This window comes from Pseudophryne corroboree, chromosome 8 (assembly GCF_028390025.1).
Source record: "Pseudophryne corroboree isolate aPseCor3 chromosome 8, aPseCor3.hap2, whole genome shotgun sequence".
Classification (NCBI taxonomy): domain Eukaryota; kingdom Metazoa; phylum Chordata; class Amphibia; order Anura; family Myobatrachidae; genus Pseudophryne; species Pseudophryne corroboree.
The window spans coordinates 402,821,556-402,842,597 of NC_086451.1; the positions used below are offsets into that span (position 1 = coordinate 402,821,556).

The 21,042-nt window shown below is 45.6% G+C and overlaps 1 protein-coding gene across 2 annotated transcripts in view; it reads left to right on the forward strand.

Annotated features, from left to right (window-relative positions):
* Positions 1-20,762, forward strand: part of LOC134949309 (cytochrome P450 2B1-like) — a 184,648-nt gene extending 163,886 nt beyond the window's left edge. For both annotated transcript variants that reach the window (XM_063937806.1, XM_063937807.1), the window contains one exon: positions 20,490-20,762. In XM_063937806.1, the coding sequence (XP_063793876.1) occupies positions 20,490-20,671 (182 nt within the window). In that variant the 3' untranslated portion in view covers positions 20,672-20,762. The remainder of the gene's footprint in view (positions 1-20,489) is intronic.
* The last annotated feature ends 280 nt before the right edge of the window (positions 20,763-21,042 follow it).

The following is a 21,042-nucleotide window of genomic DNA, read 5'->3' on the forward strand; positions in this document are numbered from 1 at the left end:
TCCCCATTCCCATTGACAACGGGAGGCACTGTTATCAGTGCCTCCAAAACGATTTAAATGTCTACAAATGAATACAAAAATATAACGAAGATACTTATGACACAGTATATGTGTCATAAGTATCTTCCTTGTATTGTTTCACTCAGTAATGACAGGGGAGGCACTGCCTCCCCTGACTGCACGTCCCTGATTCCGAGTCCAATTTATCTTGATCAGGAAATTTATATCTCACAGAATGCGTTACATACAAGAACACACAAAAAAACAGTTAGCAGTAATAGTACGTTACCAGTTAATAGTAACCACCATGTAAATTGGACGCGTCGGGAGTGAGGTGACTAGCCGGAGCGGGGAACCAGCCGAAGGGAGATACCAACGTTCCCTTATCATTGTGGACCAGGTTGGTAGAATAGGGATAGTTAGGGACACAGGACTGTCCTAATAAGAACTACTCCTTTGGATACGGCAATAAACGGAACCCTTTGTGCTAATCTGAACACCATGGCAAATAAACAAAAGGGCTGTTAACATTTAACTAACCTTTTTTTCCTTACAGGTAAAGCACAAATAAACAAAGTTACAATACAAGTCTTTTCTCTTACATCCTAGAGGATGCTGGGGTCCACATAAGTACCATGGGGTATAGACGGGTCCACCAGGAGCCATTGGCACTTTAAGAGTTTGAGAGTGTGGGCTGGCTCCTCCCTCTATGCCCCTCCCACCAGACTCTGTTTAGAAAATGTGCCCGGAGGAGCCGGTCACAGCTAGGGGAGCTCTACTGAGCTTTTCTAGTTAAAGTTATTTTTTAGAGTTTATTTTTTTACAGGAGGCTGTTGGCAACAGCCTGCCTGCAGCGAGGGACTACGGGGGGGAGCATTGTCCGCCCTGCGGGGTCTGAGCCACTGTCTCTGCTGACTGGACACTGTGCTCCAGAGGGATCGGATCGTTCTCCGCCACAGGGGACCGCTCACCCCAGCAGCATGCCTCCAACCCCTTACAGAGCTGAAGAGTGGTGAGTGAGACACCGACCCCCCTAGCAAGCCGGGGGCCGGTGTAAAGATGGCGGCAACGGGGAGGGAGCGCAGTATTGACTGTGCACCTGTGAAGGTTCAGAGGCACAAGGAGCGGCACTGTGAGGGGCGTCCTGGGCCAGCGCTTACCCCCACACTGGTCCACAAGTCTGTTGGGGTCCACAGAACTCAGCCAGCACATTTTATCTCAGGCCAGTATAATTCTTGAAGAGCGGGAAGACAGCGCCATTAAGGGGGCTCAGCTTCTCCTCAGAGCGGACCCAGCAGTGTTCCAGTGCCATTTTCCTGCCTGCACAGTGCTGGATGGAAGAACAGCTCCCTCCACAGCAACTCCAGCTATCAGTACACGGTACCAGGGGGTTGTAGAAGGGAGGGGAGGCTGTAAAACAACTGTGTCTCCTATTAAGGACACAGTCTGTGCTGACAAAGGGTCTCCCTTTGCTGAAAGCGCTGGGTGTGGGTTGGCTCCGATCTCTGTGTCTCTCTTGCCATTCTTGGGGGGGAAACTCTGTCTGCCCCCACCTGTGTGTGTGTGGAGTGTTTGGTGGTCTCCTTTAGCTATGTCCAGGGACACTGTGTCATATGCTGCAGATGATTTATCCTCCCAGGATGATCCCATTCCATGTTATCAGGATAGCACTGGTTTAGAACAGATACCAGCAAGGGAACCAGAATGGTTTCCTTTATGAAATCTTGGATTTCTCAGATTTCTGACAGGGTTGAAAGTAATGAATCTGCAACCCAGGTATTACAGAGTTCTATGGCAGTTTGGCCTGTTTCTGGTACCTCAGGATGGCCCGCTGTATACCCCCACAAATGTGCGCTTGTGCATGTCACACAAGACAACACGGATACCGATTCTGACACTACAGATGGTGATGGGGATGTGTTGCGGGGTTCCGCACCTCTTGCAAAGGGGGTGCAATTGTTGATAGAGGCTATCAGGGATGTGTTTAATGCTAATAATACCACACCTGAGCAGGTTGAGGAGGCTTTTTTCACTGAAAATAAAAAGCCTCGCTAACCTTCCCTGCGTCAAAGGAATTGAATGCTATATTTGAAAAAGCATGGGAAAATCCTGAGAAAAAATTCCAGGTCCCTAAAAGGGTTCAGGTGGCATTTTCTTTCCCTGAGGAGGATAGGAAAAAATGGGAAAACCCGTCAATTGTTGACGCCTCTGTGTCCAGACTCTCAAATAAGGTGGTTTTACCTGTTCCAAGATCTACCGCCTTAAAGGAGCTGGCTGATAGGAAAATTGATAACACGCTTAAATCAATGTACACTGCTTCATATTACGTCCCACTATTGCTACTGCATGAATTGCAAAGGCAATAGTAAAGTGGTCGGCTACCTTACTTGAAGATTTGGATGCGATGGATAGGGATGACGTTGCATTGTATTTACGCAACATACATGATTCTGCAGGTTTTATGGTAGAACCCATGAAAGATCTGGGTTCCATGGCTGCGGGAATATCTTCCATGTCTGTTTCAGCTCGTCGGGGACTGTGGCTGCGCCAGTGGTCGGCCGACGTGGAATCCAGAAGAAGTGTGGAGTCCCTACCCTATACAGGTAAGGCTGTCTTTGGGGAAGCTCTAGACGCGTGGATATCCACCGCTACAGCGGGTAAGTCTCCGTTTCTTCCCTCAGCAGCACCTGCTCCGAAGAAATCTTTCTCTTCATCTGCAATGCAGTCCTTTTGGCCTAACAAGCCTAGAAAGGCCAGAACTTCCAATACCTTCTTTAGGTGAGGTCGGGTTAAATTCAAGAAACCTGCCGCTGCAGGTTCCCAGGAACAAAATCCTGCTTCGGGTACGCCAAAGTCCTCCGCATGATGGTGAACTGCACGCCTCGGTGGTGGGGCCAGTGGGAGCGAGTCCCAGACACTTCAGTCATGTCTGGGTATCATCCGGCCTGGGTCCCTGGGTGGTAGATATTGTGTCTCAGGGAAACAGGCTGGAATTTCAAATTCTCCCTCCTCATCGCTTTTTCAAGTCAGGCTTGCCAACTCTGTTGGAGGACAGCACTGTACTACAAGACGCTGTCCAAAAGCTGGTAGAGGCACAGGTCATTGTGCCAGTACCACCTCACATGCTGAACAAAGGTTACTATACAAACCTTTCTGTGGTACTGAATCCGGATGGTTCGGTCAGGCCCATTCTGAACCTAAAATCATTGAACCCTTTCTAAAGGAGTTCAAGTTCAAGATGGAGTCTCTCAGGCTGGTAATATCAGGTCTGGAAGAAGGGGAATTCCTGGTATCACTGGATATCAAGGATGCATACCTCCATGTTCCGATCTGCCTGCAGCATCAGGCTTATCTCCGCTACGCATTGCTGGACTGTCATTTCCAGTTCCAGGCCCTGCCATTCAGCCTCTCCACAGCACTGAGGGTTTTTACCAAGGTGATGGCGGAAATGATGATTCTCCTCTGCAAGCAGGGTGTGAACATCATTCCATATCTGGACGATCTGCTGATAAAGGCATCGTCCAAGGAGAGGCTGCTGCAGTCCATTGTTTTCACAATGCGACTGCTCCAGAATCACGGTTGGATTCTGAACCTTCCAAAGTCACATTTGGAACCAACCCAGAGGTTGTCATTTCTGGGAATGATCCTGGATACGGAAGTGCAGAGGGTGTTTCTTCCGCAGGAAAAGGCGTTGGTGATACAAGCTATGGTCCGGGATGTCCTGAAGCCACCCCGGGTGTTGGTTCACCAATGCATTCGCCTATTGGGAAAGATGGTGGCCTCTTACGAGGCTCTCCAGTACAGGAGGTTCCATGCTCGGACCTTCCAACTGGATCTCCTGGACAAGTGGTCGGGATCTCACCTCACATGCACCAGAGAATTTGTCTGTCGCCAAAGGCCAGGATTTAACTCCTCTGGTGGCTCCAATTGCCTCACCTTCTGGAGGGACACAGGTTCGGGATTCAGGACTGGGTCCTTCTAACCACAGATGCGACCCTTGGGGGCTGGGGAGCAGTCACTCAAGGAGTAACCTTCCAAGGACAGTGGTCAAGCCTGGAAGCCGGCCTGCCCATCAACATCCTGGAACTAAGAGCCGTCTACAACGGTCTTCTTCAGGCGGTCCCTCTTCTGAGAAATTGGTCCATTCATGTGCAGTTGGACAACGTAACAACAGTGGCTTACATAAACCGACTAGGCAGAACGAAGAGCAGAGCGGCAATGTCAGAGGTGACAATAATACTCCTCTGGACAGAAAAGCATGCATTAGCGCTGTCAGCCATCTTCATTCTGGGAGTAGATAACTGGGAAGCAGACTTCCTCAGCAGACACAATCTCCATCCAGGAGAGTGGAGACTACATCCGAAGGTGTTCAAGGAAATAACAGATCTTTGGGGTTTACCCAAAATAGACATGATGTCCTCTCGTCTCAACAAGAAGCTTTGGCGTTATTGTTCCAGGTCGAGAGACAAACAGGCAGTGGCAGTGGATGCCCTGGTGTCTCTGTGGGTGTTCCAGTCAGTGTACGTGTTTCCACCACTCCCACTCATCCCAAGTATCCTAAAGCTCATAAGGAGAACAAGGGTTCAAGCGATCCTCATTGCCCCAGACTGGCCAAGAAGGGCTTGGTATGCGGACCTTCTGAATCTACTGCAAGAAGAGCTGAGCTGCAGCAGGGGCCATTCGCCTATCAAGACTTACAGCGGCTACGTTTGATGGCATGGAAGTTGAGCGCCTGATTCTTGCTCAGAAGGGCATTCCGAAGAAGGTTATTCCTACCCTCATACAGGCTAGGAAAGAGGTAACGAGGCTAGGAAAGAGGTAACGTCTAAACATTACCATCGTATTTGAAAGAAATATGTCTCTTGGTGTGAGTCCAAGAAGTTTCCTATGGTGGAGTTTCAACTCTGACATTTCCTCCTTTTCCTGCAAGCAGGAATGGATATGGGCCTGAGGTTAGGATCTGTGAAGGTCCAGATTTCGGCCCTATCTATTTTCTTTCAGAAACAATTGGCTGCCCTCCCTGAGGTTCACACCTTTTTGAAGGGAGTTCGGCATATCCAACCTCCCTTTGTACCGCCTACAGCGTCTTGGGACCTTAACATGGTGTTGTAGTTCCTCGTGTCGGATTGGTTTGAACCTCTACAGGAGTTAGAGGTCAAATTTCTTACATGGAAGGCGGTCACTTTGTTGGCCTTAGCTTCTGCTAGACGTGTGTCCGAGCTGAGGGCTTTGTCCTGTAAAATCCCTTACTTGATCTTCTTCGAAGATCGAGCTGAGCTCCGGACTCGTCAGCAGTTTCTTCCGAAGGTTGTGTCCGCATTTCATATCAACCAACCTATTGTGGTGCCAGTGGCTTCTGACTCCTCAATTACATCAAAGTCCTTGGATGTCGTAAGGGCTCTGAAGATATATGTGAAGGGAACTTCTCATCACAGAAAGTTGGACTCTCTGTTTGTCCTATATGATCCCAAGAAAATTGTGTGTCCTGCTTCTAAGCAGACGATCTCTCGCTGGATCAGGTTCACTATCCAGCACGCTTATTCTATGGCAGGACTGCCGTGCCCAAAATCTGCTAAGGTGGGGTCTTCCTGGGCGGCTGCCCGGGGTGTCTCGGCAGTGCAAGTTTGCCGAGCTGCAACTTGGTCGAGGTCGAACACATTTGCAAAGTTTTACAAGTTCGATACTTTGGCCTCTGATGATATGAAGTTCAGTCAATCAGTTCTGCAGGAGCCTCAGCGCTCTCCCTCCCATTCTGGGAGCTTTGGTATATACTCATGGTACTAATGTGGACCCCAGCATCCTCTAGGACATAAGAGAAAATAGGATTTGGGTACCTACCGGTAAATCCTTTTTTCGTAGTCTGTAGAGGATGCTGGGCGCCCGCCCGCCCAGCGCTCCGTTTTCCTGCAAATGTTATTTGTTTCAGTACAACTTCGCTTTAGTTTAGTACTGCATTGTTACTTGGTAAGTAATGTTTCAGCTGTTGTTGAGTAGTTCAAGCTAGTTGGCTTGACGTGCCTTGTATGTGTGAGCTGGTATGAATCTGACCACTATCTGTGTATAATCCTTCTCTCGAAGTATGTCGTCTCCTCGGGCACAGTTTCTAGACTGAGTCTGGTGGGAGGAGCATAGTGGGAGGATCCAGCCCACACTCTCAAACGCTTAAAGTGACAATGGCTCCTGGTGGACCCGTCTATACCCCATGGTACTAATGTGGACCCCAGCATCCTCTACGGACTACGAGAAAAAGGATTTAGCGGTAGGTACCAAAATCCTATTTTAAGGAACAATTGTTACAACTCATATTTTTTTTATATACATAATTACAAGCGCTCTGGTTTTTACATTGAAAGCTAAGCTGGTTTGTGGTTATTTTTTAAAAAGCAATTACAGAAAAAGTGTTTAACCACTTGCCTGGAATAGTCACATCTGATTCAACAACACCAGGCTGGACTTTCCCAGATGTAGTCAACATCTGAAGTGACCGGGATGCGACCACAATGTTTGAGGCCGCGCAGTCATAATATAGGCAAACTGCACTGTGGAACGCCGTAGCATCCATCTCTGAATATGGTCCAGTGTGCATCAGCTGAAAAATTATCTTCCAGCAGCTGCCAATCGCAAAGCTACCAACCATCCCCTATGCATCAGTGACATGTGGGGAGGTAAAGCAGAGCCTTTCCTGTCATACTCCAGTATAAACTATATTAAAAATACAATAATTTTTATGCACAAAACTCCGGAGTGCTGCCTTACCTGCCTACAGGGGCGCTTTAAGAGAGAAGGAGGCCAGTGTGCCGCCTCCTCCGTTCGGGCCCCCTACTCTCTGCCAGCAGCGCTGGAGAGTCTGAGCACTAGAGGGCTCAGACTCTACTGCGCATACACAGATCACTAGGAAAATGGCCACTGCGCAGTTTTCATGGTGATTCTACAGCGCTGCTACCTTTTCCGCACATCTCTGATCAAAACGCACCAAATTTACATTATTATTATTATTATTATTATTATTATTACTATTAACAGTTTCTTATATAGCGCAGCATATTCCATTGCACTTTAGAAATTGGAACATCCAGTAATAGAACAAATGTAGTTATGAACATACAGACCTAGAGGTGGGAAGGTTCTGCTCGCAAGCTTGCAATCTATAGGAAAATAGGCATTGATACACAAGGATAGGTGCAACCTATTGCATAATGATCCTGCCAGATGGCAAAGGTTCTTAATGGGCTGTATGATATGGCCACACAGCAATGTTAGCCAAGGGTCGAGAGGATGTGAAAGAGAAGAAAGTCATAATCTGTGAGGTTATATGTGGTCTGTACAGAGAGGATGTAGGGGGTCATTCAGATTAGATCGCTGCTGTATGTTTTCTCTCAGCGGGCGATAATGTACTAACTGTGCATGTGTTTGCACCACAATGCACACTCGCGTCAAACAGCAACAATGGGCATCGCTGGTCAGCGACGGGTGGTGTGAAAAATCTATTCGCACGGGCGTTCGCACCTGACACAAGGAGGCTGTTTCTGGGTGGTAACTGACCATTTAATGAGTGTCCGGAAAAATGCAGGTGTTCCTAAGTGTTTTCATGGAGGTTGTCTGACATCAGCTCCTGCCCCTATCAGCCTGATGCGATTGCACTGTAGGAGTAAGTCTTGGGCTGCGCAGAGACTGCACAAAGTGAATTTTAGCAGCTCGGCGTACACATAGCATCGCACACTTGCACAGCAAATTTACACTCCCCCTGGAGGCGGCGACTACCTGAATGCAGGACAGCAAAGTTAGCAGCCCAGAGATCAGATCTGCATGACCTCTGTAATTACATAGGAGACATTGAAGATTACATGAGTGGGCCCAGAATTTGAAGAGATGAGTTTTCAGGGAACACTTGAAGGTTTGGAGACTAGAGGTGAGTCTTATTGTGTGTAGGAGGGAATTCCACAGAGTGGTTGCAGCCCCGAAAAAGTCCTGTAATTTTGAATGGGAGCAAGTAATGCATGTGGATGAGAGACGCAGATCTTGTGCAGAGTGGAGCGGTCGGGTAGGGAGATATTTTAAGATAAGCAAAGAGATGTATATTGGCACAGTTTGGTTAATAACCTTGTATTAAGCAAAAGTATTTTATATTGAATACGGTAGAATACCAGTAACCAAGGTAGAGACTGACAGAGTGGATCTGCAGGCAATGAAAGTCTAGTTAGCAAAATCAGCCTTGCAGCTGTCTATACTGTTGCACCTTTGTATAATGCCTACATGAACCCTTGAGCTCATATATTATATGTAAACCTGGATCTGGCGCTAGCCAGTGCCCAGCTAACAGTTTACCTCACCGCCTCACCGCACATCCCTGCTATGCATCATGTTCATCCCCCAGTGCAGACGTTCACTGCAGATCATGCAGCCCAGTGGCACCCACCACCAAGTGGCTACACAGGGAAATATAAATGAAGCAGCCCTTACAGTACCTTGCCTGTGTATACCTGGCAGCTGCCGAGAATAGCAGCCACCGGGAAAATGTACAGCCACAATGGTCCTAAATTTTAGTCAATTTATACCCGACGACTGCAGAGAGGAACAGCTGTTATGAAAATGTAAAGCCACTATATCAAGATGTTGCAATATTTTTTATATATATTTATATATTATTGTTCAAATATTTATTATTATATATTTTTATCAGAGATGAGTGGGTCCATTTCTCAGAGAATTGGACCCACCTGAACATTGTGATCAGAGGTGGGATCCGAGTCTGGCTTGGGTTTTCTTGCCTTACTTGGATCTCAAATCGAGGCAAAACATCATCCTCCCATTGTCAGATTCTCTTTGGTTTTGGACCCTATAAAAGCCCCCCGGTGATCACGCCATTGTAATCCAGATGTGGAGGTTGGAGTGAATGGACGTGTCAATGTGGTGTCCCTCCAGGGGTGCTCTATTTTTGTCCGTCAAGGGGCTGGAACTGCTAAAGGGGTATCTGTGTCCTGGGCTGCCGTATTCAGGGATACTCTCTGCGTCCATGAAGGGGCTGCTGCATAATCAGTGTATGCATACGGTGTACTATAATCATATATCACACATGTATTGTGAATGACAATGTAAGTGGTCCCAATTAAATAATATTTAATAAAAAATAAAAATGTGTTTGTGTATGTATATATATATATATATATATATATATATATATCTGAAAAAAGATACAGGCACTCACCACTTCCTTGATGATGAAAACTTTATTGGTGTGTCTCACATAGAGACAGTTAACAGCATGTCAGCAAAAGGTGTCGACGTTTCGGCTCCATCTGAGCCTTTTTCAAGACTAACAAGATTACAGCAGGTTCTCACCCAGCAGCCCATGCTGCTGGGTGAGAACCTGCTGTAATCTTGTTAGTCTTGAAAAAGGCTCAGATGGAGCTGAAACGTCGACACCTTTTGCTGACATGCTGTTAACTGTCTCTATGTGAGACACACCAATAAAGTTTTCATCATCAAGGAAGTGGTGAGTGCCTGTATCTTTTTTCGGATATATTTTTGGATCTCTTGTGAATCTCTTATGGAGCACCGCCCAGGTTGCAAATTGGAGCAGTGAGTGTGGACTTTCTGGATATATATATATATATATATATATATATATATATATATAAATATTATATTCACAGCCAGAATCTCTCAGGGTGAGTTCACATTTTTTATATTATACTTTATCTGCTTGCTTTGCTTTTGGAGGCTTCACTTAATCACTATGGATGGAAACCTTTTTGTTCATTTGACCTGTAGAAAAAGTTTAATTGATGTTGTTAAAGATAAAACAATGTCCCTTTTAAACAACAATGTTTTTGTATATTACTTTTGTTTGCTTTATATCCTGGAAGTCTGAACCAATTATTATTATTTCTGTGTGTCCAGTTTTCTTGGAAACTTGAATTACTATGGATATAACTTTCTTACCTGTATGATCTCTGGAAGATAATTACTACTGAGATCTCTTTGCTGATAAAATATGCTCCCTTTGATTAATGTTTTCATTGTTTAATCAGTGACAATGGCCCTCATTCCGAGTTGTTCGCTCGGTAAATTTCATCGCATCGCAGCGATTTTCCGCTTAGTGCGCATGCACAATGTTCGCACTGCGACTGCGCCAAGTAAATTTGCTATGCACTTAGTAATTTTACTCACGGCTTTTTCATCGTTCTGGCGATCGTAATGTGATTGACAGGAAATGGGTGTTACTGGGCGGAAACAGGCCGTTTTATGGGCGTGTGGGAAAAAACGCTACCGTTTCCGGAAAAAACGCAGGAGTGGCCGGAGAAACGGAGGAGTGTCTGGGCGAACGCTGGGTGTGTTTGTGACGTCAAACCAGGAACGACAAGCACTGAACTGATCGCAGATGCCGAGTAAGTCTGGAGCTACTCAGAAACTGCTACGAGGTGTGTAATCGCAATATTGCGATTACTTCGGTCGCAATTTTAAGATGCTAAGATTCACTCCCAGTAGGCGGCGGCTTAGCGTGAGCAACTCTGCTAAAATCGCCTTGCGAGCGATCAACTCGGAATGAGGGCCAATGTTTCTATTTTTTAAAAGATCCATTCTGTGAGTTTTACTGAGGAGGTTTTCATTGCGTTGTGATTGTCAAATCAGCTTTATACTTTTTGGTATGTACATCTATTTATGCCTTGAATATGATCTCCAAATGACTGACACGCCTTTAATTAATAATTTAATAATTAATTAAATTCTGATTTTTTTTTTCTAGAAGTATTTTTTCCTAGAAGTATTCTATATACGAGCTAATACCTGAATCAGAAACAGTCCTGATTGTAAGATCTGGATATCTTATTCAGGTATGTGCTTAATGGATCAGGTTATTGGTAAACATTAGAACCATTAATATAGATTTCCTTTTTTCCTTAATAATCGGTATATATGTGAATTTTCCCCTTTCTAGGCAGTGCATCAAAATCTGACTGCCAGTATTTTTAAAGGGAACCTCAATCAATAGTCCCTATAAGGAGCTCCACAAAGGAGTCTCGAATAATTATCTTTAAGGTATGTTCTACTTATCAATAAAATAGATTACACCCCTCAATTCTCCCTAATATTGTCTTATATCAGATCCCTTGTTTCCTCCCTATTAGGCAGAATTTTATATCTAGGACCATTAGGATTCCTAAAAGGAACCACCAAGAAAGCTCCTATCAGGAGGGAACTTAAGAGAATCCTTTTTTATCACTATACCCAAGGTATGCCCCAACATTTTTATTAGAAATTAATGTGTTTTTTCATTCACAATTTTAGATTGTGATTCTCCACACACAAATCTATTAATGGCAAATAGGCCTGTTTTATATATTTGGTAGGTACCTTTTTTCTAAATTCTCATACCATTTATATTCTTTGCTCTTCAAATTTTGGACATCAGTCCTTATAAACTAAATTCATTCTTTTTATTCATCCCCAAACAAGTTACCCCTGATGAAGTCGATAAGACGAAATGCATTGGGTTTGTCAGTCAGGAGTTTCCAGCATAGTTTGTGAAGATACTCCCTCTTAAGCTCGCACATTGAAAAAGGTGAGGGAGTATCTAGAGTTAAAGACCACACAACGAACATACTGGTTATCCTTTATTGTCATCATTTTAAACACATCTTTGTGAACACTATATGAGGAATTTTATGTGAAAACTGTATTTGTTTTAACATGTGTTGTTAAAACATTTTTTTACTAATTGGCCTTGGGCCTCTTGTTTGGCTGACCATCTTGGTGAGGGGTGTCCGTTACAGGTTCCCAGATACAAATCTTCTCCAGTATTCAATTCTGACTTATGGAAACAACACTGGAGAATCATTGTAGATACAGTCTTATTTAGCGCACTTGGGGAACTGTTTTTTATTTTATATATATATATATATATATATATATATATATATATAAAAAAACACAGTAGTATCTTTATCTCGCGCCAACCTAGAAGCGGCACCACGGGAGATCTTTGTTGGGAGACCTCAAAAGCATACAAGAATAAACACAAATTCCCATGTGCGCTAAAGTGGAATGTAATTAGACAGTTCTTCCAGCGTTATTTTCGTCGGAATGTAGACTGGAGGGTATTTAAACCTGGGGACCTGTAACAGACACCCCTCACCAAATAGTCACCCAAACAAGAGGCCAACAGGCCAATTAGTAAAAAGTTATTTTAATAACGTATACACAGTTCAAAGTATAAAATTGTGTCAATAAAATGCAACTAAAAGAGTACACAGCCAACACGTTTGTAAGGTGGAATCTAGATATCCCCTCACCTTTTGCAAGGTGCGAGCTCGACAGGGAGTATCTTTACAGACTAGGTTGTGATTCTCTGACTGACAAAACCAACGCGTTTCGTCTTATCGACTTCATCAGGGGTAACGAATATAGGAAAAGGCTAATTTGCTCACGATGAATTAATATAAAGGATCATAACCTCTAATGTACGATTTTTCAGAATCTCCTATATCTGGACTTAGTGGATGAAGCTCTTATATCAGGGCTCCCGATTAGAGCTTAAGAGGTATTCCTTCTTAAATGTGTAATCGGTTGGATAATGGTGTTTTGTATAAACTACCTTAAAACTAATTGGGCCTAAATCCTTACAGGGTCGCCTAGGAATACTATTGGTTATAATCTCTTAGGAGTGCTGACAACCATATGTCGGCATTTTTGCAAACTACCTAAAGTGTGGTGTCCAATTTTAAATTCAAGACTATTTCTGATTCGGATGTTGACCAACGTACAACGAAATTCAAGAATTATATAGCTGGTTTAACAATCTCAAAAGTATAAGTGGTGTGGCTTCCTCAATAGGTCTCACAGAATACATCCTGGGAGAGATTTGGCTGCATGTGGAAATCATAGAATATATATATATATATATATATATATATATATATATACTAGGTGCTTCATCGAGCCCTACGGGCGCTCTTCACACCGTCGCAAGGGGCTATGCCCGCTTAACCCTTGCATGCCTTTCTGGGGTTCAATATTTGTATTATATGGAGTATTACCTGCATTCCTTTGTTAGTGGTTAAATATTGCACAATGAAAGGGCGTGCGATGATGAAGGAGGCGCAGCCCCTTGCGACAGCGTGAACAGCACCTGCAGGGCATGATGTACAAAATGTAGCGGGTGCGGGGGGGACTGCGGATGGGGGAGGGTGTCTGTAGATGCTGCGGGTGGAGGGGGGTGGAAGCGGGGGGGCCCGGATGGGGAAGGGTCGGGAGGTGCTGTGGATGGGGGAGGGGCAGAGGAGTTGGGGCTGCAGATGGGGGAGGGGTCCGGAGGCACTGCAGGTGGGAAAGGGGCGGGGGTGCCATGGGTGGGAGAGGGGCAGGTGCGGGGATGTTGTGGATGGGTGAAGGGTTCCAGAGGTGCTGTGGGATGGGAAGGGGCGGGGGTGCCGGGGGTGGGGTAGGGGGTCCGGAGGCACCATGGGTGGGGGAGGAGCAGGTACAGGTGGTGCGGCGGATGGGGAAGGGGGTCTCAAGGCGCTGCAGGTGGTAGAGGGGCAGGTGTGGGGGTGCAGTGGGTGGGGGAGGGGGGGGACCATGGATTGAGGAGGGTGTCTGCAGATGCTGCGGGTGGAGGGGGGGCAGGTGTGGGGGGAGACATATATGGGAAGAGGATGGTGGAGGGGGCCTGGAGGTGCTGTGGGTGATGGAGGGGCGGGGGAGTGGGAGCCGCGGGTGGTGTAGGGGGTCTGGAGGCACAGCGTGTGGGGGAGGGGAAGGTACGGAGGTGTGGTGCATTGGGGAGGGGTCTGGAGGCGCTGCGGGTACTGTACCTGCCAAAAATGTAGTTGGAGGGTATGCAGTAACAGGGCCAGGACAGGGGTGACAGGGTCAGAACAGGGGTGACAGGGCCAGGACAGGGGTGACAGGGCCAGGACAGGGGTGACAGGGTCAGAACAGGGGTGACGGGGCCAAGACAGGGGTGACGGGGCCAGTACAGGGGTGACGGGGCAAGGACAGGGGTGACGGGGCCAGGACAGGGGAGACGGGGCCAGGACAGAAATGACAGGGACAGGATAGGGGTGGCATGACCAGGGTAGGGGCGGCAGGACCAGGACAGGGGTGACAGGGCCAGTATAGGGTTGACAGGGCAAGCACAGGGGTGTCAGGGCCAGGATAGGGGTAACAGGGCCAGCATAAGGGTGACAGGGCCAGGATAAGGGTGAAAGGGCCAGGATACGGGTGACAGGGCAAGGCCAGATGTGACAGGGACATGACAGAACACAGGGCACGGGAGAGATTGGTATTAGGGACAAAACAGTGGTGACAGAAAGATGTGTCTTACCGGAGTCACTGCTGCTGGCTGCTGCTGTTCCACTCCAACCTGTTGGGATCTGCTGCTGGTGGAGACTTGGCATGGCTGACTCTCTCAGGCTGGAGTCCTGCTTCCTCTGCCCGTCCGCATTCCTCCCCCCCTCCTCAGTCACACACCGCGGACCTTGCGCGGCTGCCGGGCACTGCGGTAAGGGGAGACTGGGAGTGACTGGTTAGTCCCCAGGAGACGCTGCGGCTGGAGGGAGGAGGGGGTCATAGCATGCACGCGGCGCGGACCTCGCGGCTGCCGGGCACTGTGGAAAGGGGAGACTGGGAGTGACTGGTTAGCTCCCAGGAGACGCTGCGGCTGGAGGGAGGAGGGGGTCGGAGCCTGCAAACAGCGCGGACTTCTGCAGCGCTATCCGCCAGCTAAAGTGTGTGAAGGAGCTGGGCGCACCTCACTGCGGGTGGCAGTGCTGCAGCTAGCGGTGGGGTTTCCGGGACTGGAGATAACAGAGGCAGTACGGAACCTGCACAGCGGCAGGTGCCCCACAAAACTGCAGCTAAGAAGCGTGGAGTGTGCCAGAAAGTGACGCTCCTCCGCACCAGAGAGACCCTGCTGAGTTTGCTGATGTGGGGGGGTCAAGCACACAGTGAGCCGGTGCCCGTCTGTCTGTACGGCATAACCCCTCACACACACCCATACCTCCCCACTGTCCCGATTTTCGCGGGACAGTACCATTTTTTTGGTCTGTCCCGCTGTCCCACCCGTGGGCCGCAGTGTCCCCCGGTGGGGGGGTGGGCAGTTGGGAGGCTCCTGAACTCACTGTTCTGCTTAGCAGAGCAGCGGTGAATAGATGCGCACAGCGTCTATTTAGTGGAGACAGGAGGAGAGGGGGCATCAGGGGGTACGGATTAAGGGGGGTTCCGGCAGCAGAGCCGGATTAAGGGGGGGGCAGGGGGTATGTACCGTGGGACCCACAGTTTTAGGGGCCTTCCCGGCTGGAGTAGCTCTGTCCCAGCTCTGTAGCTCCCCCGTCCTGCCAGCAACAGCAGCAGCATTGTGCTACAGTCAGCACACGCTGCTGCGTGTTGGCAGGTCTGTGGTGTTGCTTTCTTCTGCCTGTGCGGGTGTGTAGGGGAGAGCAACCACGTCCTCTGGATTTACTCCTAGCTAAGGGGCCAAAATCCCATTAAAAATGTTTTTCCAGAATTTGCATAAGGGGGTGTGGCCATGCATCCCGCGATTAGGCCACGCCCCCAAACCCACAGCAGGCACAGCAATGAGATAGGGACCCCCTGTTTCAAGTGCCCTGGGCCCCCCGGACTCATAATCCGCCCCTGGGGGCATGCCAGCAGCTCACAGAGCGCTGGGCATGCCCCCTCACTGACAAAAACGGGGCCCTCCCGTGAAGCCACGCCTCTTTTAATTGTCCACACCCCCTTTTCGCTGCCTGTGTGTCCCTCCTTCTGCCTGAAGAAAGCTGGGAGGTATGCACCCCTGTCTGCCTGAAGAAAGCTGGGAGGTATGCACCCCTGTCTGCCTGAAGAAAGCTGGGAGGTATGCACCCCTGCCTGTGCCATGCCCATACCATCTGCTTCTGCTCCTAGTCACCTATAGATTTGCCCAGATCTGTGACTCATTTGACTAACTCCGCCCAGTGTTGTGACTCCGCCCAGCGTTAGCAAATGAGTCACAAAGTCACAGATCTGGGCTATTATATAGGAGATATATATAGCAATCTAGGCGTCCTCTGCACCAGCTATATCCAAATAATATATCATTTAAAAAATATATATGTATTTGTTTTTGCACTAAACCTCAGTGTACTGTACTATACTAATACTTTTCTGTGACACTGTCGGTCAGACCGCAGTGTATAATCTCATACATGTATTGCGCAACACTGTTGGTGACATTAGACTGCAGTATTCAATTAATATTTCTGACTCCTACATGTACTGTGTGACAATGTAGGTGGAACATTTTTTGTACAAATTGTGGTGTGTGTGCTGTAACCCACTTGGTTCATGTTTTTTAGTAGATATGGAGGACAAACAATTGAGAGGAGAGTAGGAAACGCATACTAGAGCTGCAGGTGCTGCCACCAGTCATGACAATACAAGTCCATCGACGTCATCTACTAAGGCCAATAACCAAGGGCATAGATGGCTTAATTCATGGCATATAAAATCAAAGAAGCAATTTCATTTTATAGTGGTAAAGAAAAAAAACATCAAAAGGAAAGTTAGCTGCAGAAACCATGAAAGTGGCAAGGAAAGACTCGGGTCTTGTTCTTTAAGTGGTGATTTTGCAACTGTCGGTCATGCATCTTTTCTGCATCTCATGAAGATGCAAGAAATTTTCACCCAGAGTCTATAAGAGGTGTCAAAAAAATAAAAATCACTAAGGCAGTAGAACAAGCTGTGCATTCAGAACCATCACACATTCCTGAGGAATGTTTAGGGGTGGCCACATCAGCTATGTGTGAGTCTGACATTTCTCACACTATCTTCAGGGAGAAGCCTCTTTCACCTCCTTCCACCATTTCTGCACCATCTGCTCATGTGGGGAGCAGAAAAGTAAAGATGCTGATGATGAGGGCATAATAGAAATTGAGGATTCATATGTGGAAGTGGAACTGGATGAGGGGGATATGTGTGTACTACTATCTGACACTGAGGATGTTAATGATGTTCTTACCTGTGATAAAAAAAAATCCATTGTGATTTCTTAGCATAAAACCAAAAAAGCAAACTCTAGGGTGTGGGCTTTTTTTTTACCCAAAATCCTGACAATGTTTTGTAACCCTGATTTAGGGTTTAAACAACACTTATACTGAGGTAGTTATAATATGGTGACTAAAATGGAGTATAAGCATATATATTATTCATATAAAAGTTAATGGATGTTGTAATACTGTATGCATGTTTTGAGGTAAATAATACAGTTCACATATATGTAATTGTATGTACATTGATGTAAATGTAGTGGTGAATACAATTAAGGCTTATTTTATGGTTTCACAGTGTATCTAAAGGGTTAATGTCCTTGTGCTCCTAACTGTCAATCACCTAGTGGGGTGATTGCCAGTGGGCGGGGCATCACCTCAGAGTGGGTCATGTGACTACTAGAGAGGGGTGGAGAGGTGCTGTGAGTGTAGCTGAGGGAGAGACTGCATATCCCTTGGTGAGAGGACATAGTTTTTTGCTGCTCCGGCCGTCGCTCGCATTAGAGCTGAGCGGTATACATTGCGGCGGCCGGAGGGGGCTTAGTGTGTGTAGCCAGAACAGGGCTTCCTTACTGTAAAGGTGGTAACATCAGCATTGAGACTCAGCACTGTTCATAGAACCCGGCATCAGCGCTAGTCAACTCACCCAGCAGTATTGGAAGGGCGCGTCTGTGACAGGGAGGCGGAGAGGGTTCCTTCCTACCTATTACCGGCACAGACTCTGACAGCCACAACAAAGAAGCCAGGACCAGCAGCAGAGGCTCCATTCTGTGTGGCTGTAAGTGTAAGGGAGGAGTCGGGGGAGCATCCTGCAGCAGCATCACTAGATCGTAGAAGTGTGAGTGTATAATCCAGCCATTTATATTACACCTACACTAAGCACAGCAAGCCATAGGTGACTATGGTACATAGTCAATTTCATATTGGGACTAAGGACTCCAGGGCTAGGCCGCAATAAAGGCTATTAAGCAGGAGGATAGTAATGGGTCACAGTAATCAGAGTGACCTATAATTACAGTTCCATGTATGGCTTAATCATAGTGCTAAAGAGAAGGTAGAAAGCACTGGGTATATATATGTAACAGGAGGAGTGGAGTGAAACTTGAACTGTTTAACGCTTCATAAATAGTTTTAAAGCTCCCCCATATATCAGCATCACATCAGTCAAAGGAGAGCCAGAGACATTGTTCCGCAGCGCTAAATAGAAAGTAACACCCTAAAGCTGCCACCTAATGTGTGTATTTATGCCTCTGAATTAGCAGAATTAGAGTCAAGGACATTAAAGGTAGCCATACTACAGTGACATTGGATGAATGTTAAAGCCTCTTAGCCACAAAGGATTAGAATATCATCCCGATTCAAGGACTAGCTTGTGGCACTTTAATACAACTGTGTTATATGTATATTCGTGAACCCGTAAGAAGGACTGACACGTAAGAGACTATTAGTTTTAAAGTTAAAGGATTTGAGCTCGCTGTGACTATGATAAGAGAAACCATCTCTTGCAGATATATTTAATATAGACTCATCCTAAGAGACAACAATAATTTGAGGCATACAGGAATCGAAAAGCTATATATGCTCTGAAATATAGAAAGCATCAGCTACTTCAAATGGACACAAGGACGCAGCATAACAAAGGTTTATCATACCAGCTTCTTAGGAGTTTAGTTTAATACTGGACAACTACGGTAACATTTTTACTGAGGAAAGGATACAGATTCCTTGGTAATCAACTGTTGATGTTACTATCTATGAGCTAAATAGATACTTTCTGTTATCTGCCAAGGAGGAACTATAAGTAACCTTATAGGAAAAAGTAATCGCTACCATAAGTAGACTGAGCCAAACATCTTTCTCTTTAACTGAAGGGAGAACTGATAGTTGATACTAAAACATAGTGTCAGATATTCTGTATTAACTGCTGTTATTTTTAGGAAGTTTATGGGCCCTTATAGTGCACTATAATATTAAGAGTACCCGGGTCACTCTAACACCTATGGGTGTCTTGAAAAGAAAAAGGATTTGTTGTATTGCATGCAGGTACTGTGTATAGGCCTAATTGACAGGGGGTTAGCATGGATTAATGACTTAAAGGGGAATGTGTAATTGATGAAATGTTAATGTATACTTAATCCATTTGGTACTGGTCATTAAAGTGTTATACTTGCCATGTGTGTCTGGTCCGTTTGGAAGTTGATCTGAAGATCCTGGAAGAAAGAGTCATGTATATTAGATAATATATCTATGATATAAGGGAATCATCCCTTAAGGATAGAGATCAGGCTTACTCAAGCAAGCCTTAACGGTAGTTAAATACTACACATAGCTTGAGTGGAGGCACAACTATTAGGTAACCATCCCTTAATAGAATACATAGACAGCTCTCGTTCAAGGTATTGAGGGTAGGATTACATTTTGTAAAGGCATCTGCTCCATTTGTGAGGTTAAAGTTAGAAAAGGTAGGGGCGTTAGCCATCTATGCACCTCCTCCATATTATGTAATTTGCTGTGGATTCATAAAATTGATTGTACAAGCTTATAATATAATTAACACCCGCATCATCAACCTCCTCATTAGTGATCAGAGATAGTCCTTCCAAAAAATTTATTTTGTGGGGGCCCAAACAAAGCAATCACTTCAGCCACAAAAGTGTCAGTCCCTGTCGTTGAAGTGCTCCGTTTGTTAAACTGTGCATGTCCTTTTAATATCCATCAAATGGGTGGAGTTTTCCCAAGGACAATTCTATCTTGCACCAGTTTTAATTTCTGCACTGCTGTGTGACAATGTTTAATAGATGTGCTATAAACTGGCACTTGTTTGTGCCGTTGCTCTGACGGTTAGTAACAAGCCGACTCACTGCAGCCTTTGTCCTTAAATGGATGAAAACAATATTGTGAGCTGTGAGGTGGTCCAAATTAACTGTAAATGACTTAAATGAATGTTATTGTGAGTGGTATTGTTTATTTAATAAAGGAAGTATGTCTATTGGATGTATAACAATGCAGTAAGAGAGATCAATGCACCTGAATTTGTTCAATGGGCATACAGTAGGTCCAGACCTACAGTTAGTTATGTGTGAATATAAGTACACATACCTACATAAATGTTGTGTTTATGTACCTTCTGGATAAAATAAAGGTATTCCTATATCTCAACATAATGCCTGGTACAGCAAAATAAGAACTTGTAATTTTATAACTGTCCACTGGGGGCACTGCTATATTGCTGTCTATGGCTGAGCTTTCACACTGCAGACTAAGAGCAAGTGTTAAGCTGAAAACATAAAAATGTGTACAGAACAGCGAACACCCATGACTTAGTAACTTAGTTAATAGTTATAAAAAAATATGCCTTCTTATAAATGTACATTTAGATATGTATTTAAGTAGCTTCAGTTTAATAAGGCAAACAGTACTTAACTTTTCTTTTTCTTTTTTTTTTAAATGTTACCCCCACAGGGAAACGTATGTGTACAGGGGAAGGTCTGGCTCGTATGGAGCTCTTCCTCTTTATCACCACCATACTGCAAATGTTTACATTGAAGCCCACAGTGAACGCGATGGATATAAAAACAACACCGAAACCCAAGACCAATGCTACTAGACCTTGTGCTTATGAGATGTTTGTCGTCCCTCGCTGATGATGTACTCAACATGTTGATGATAAATCAAGTTTTAAGTGCATTTATTATTTCAAATGTATCCTCTGATTAAAAACATGATATAAAATAATCAATTATATTGCTATAAATTGTATTGATTGTATAAAGCTTTACAATTAGTACATACTTGCAGATATAATGAACATTACAGAATTGTGGTCTAAAGGTTAAAATAGCCGTGATAGGTGGATTCCTAAACAAGGCCGGCGCTAGGGTGTTTGGCGCCCCTATGCAAACTATAAATTTGCGCGCCCCCCCCCATACTTTACAAATGGACAGCACACATAATGCTTTTACACATAATGCTCCCTGTAGTAGTGCCGCTTACACATGTAACACCCCCTGCAACA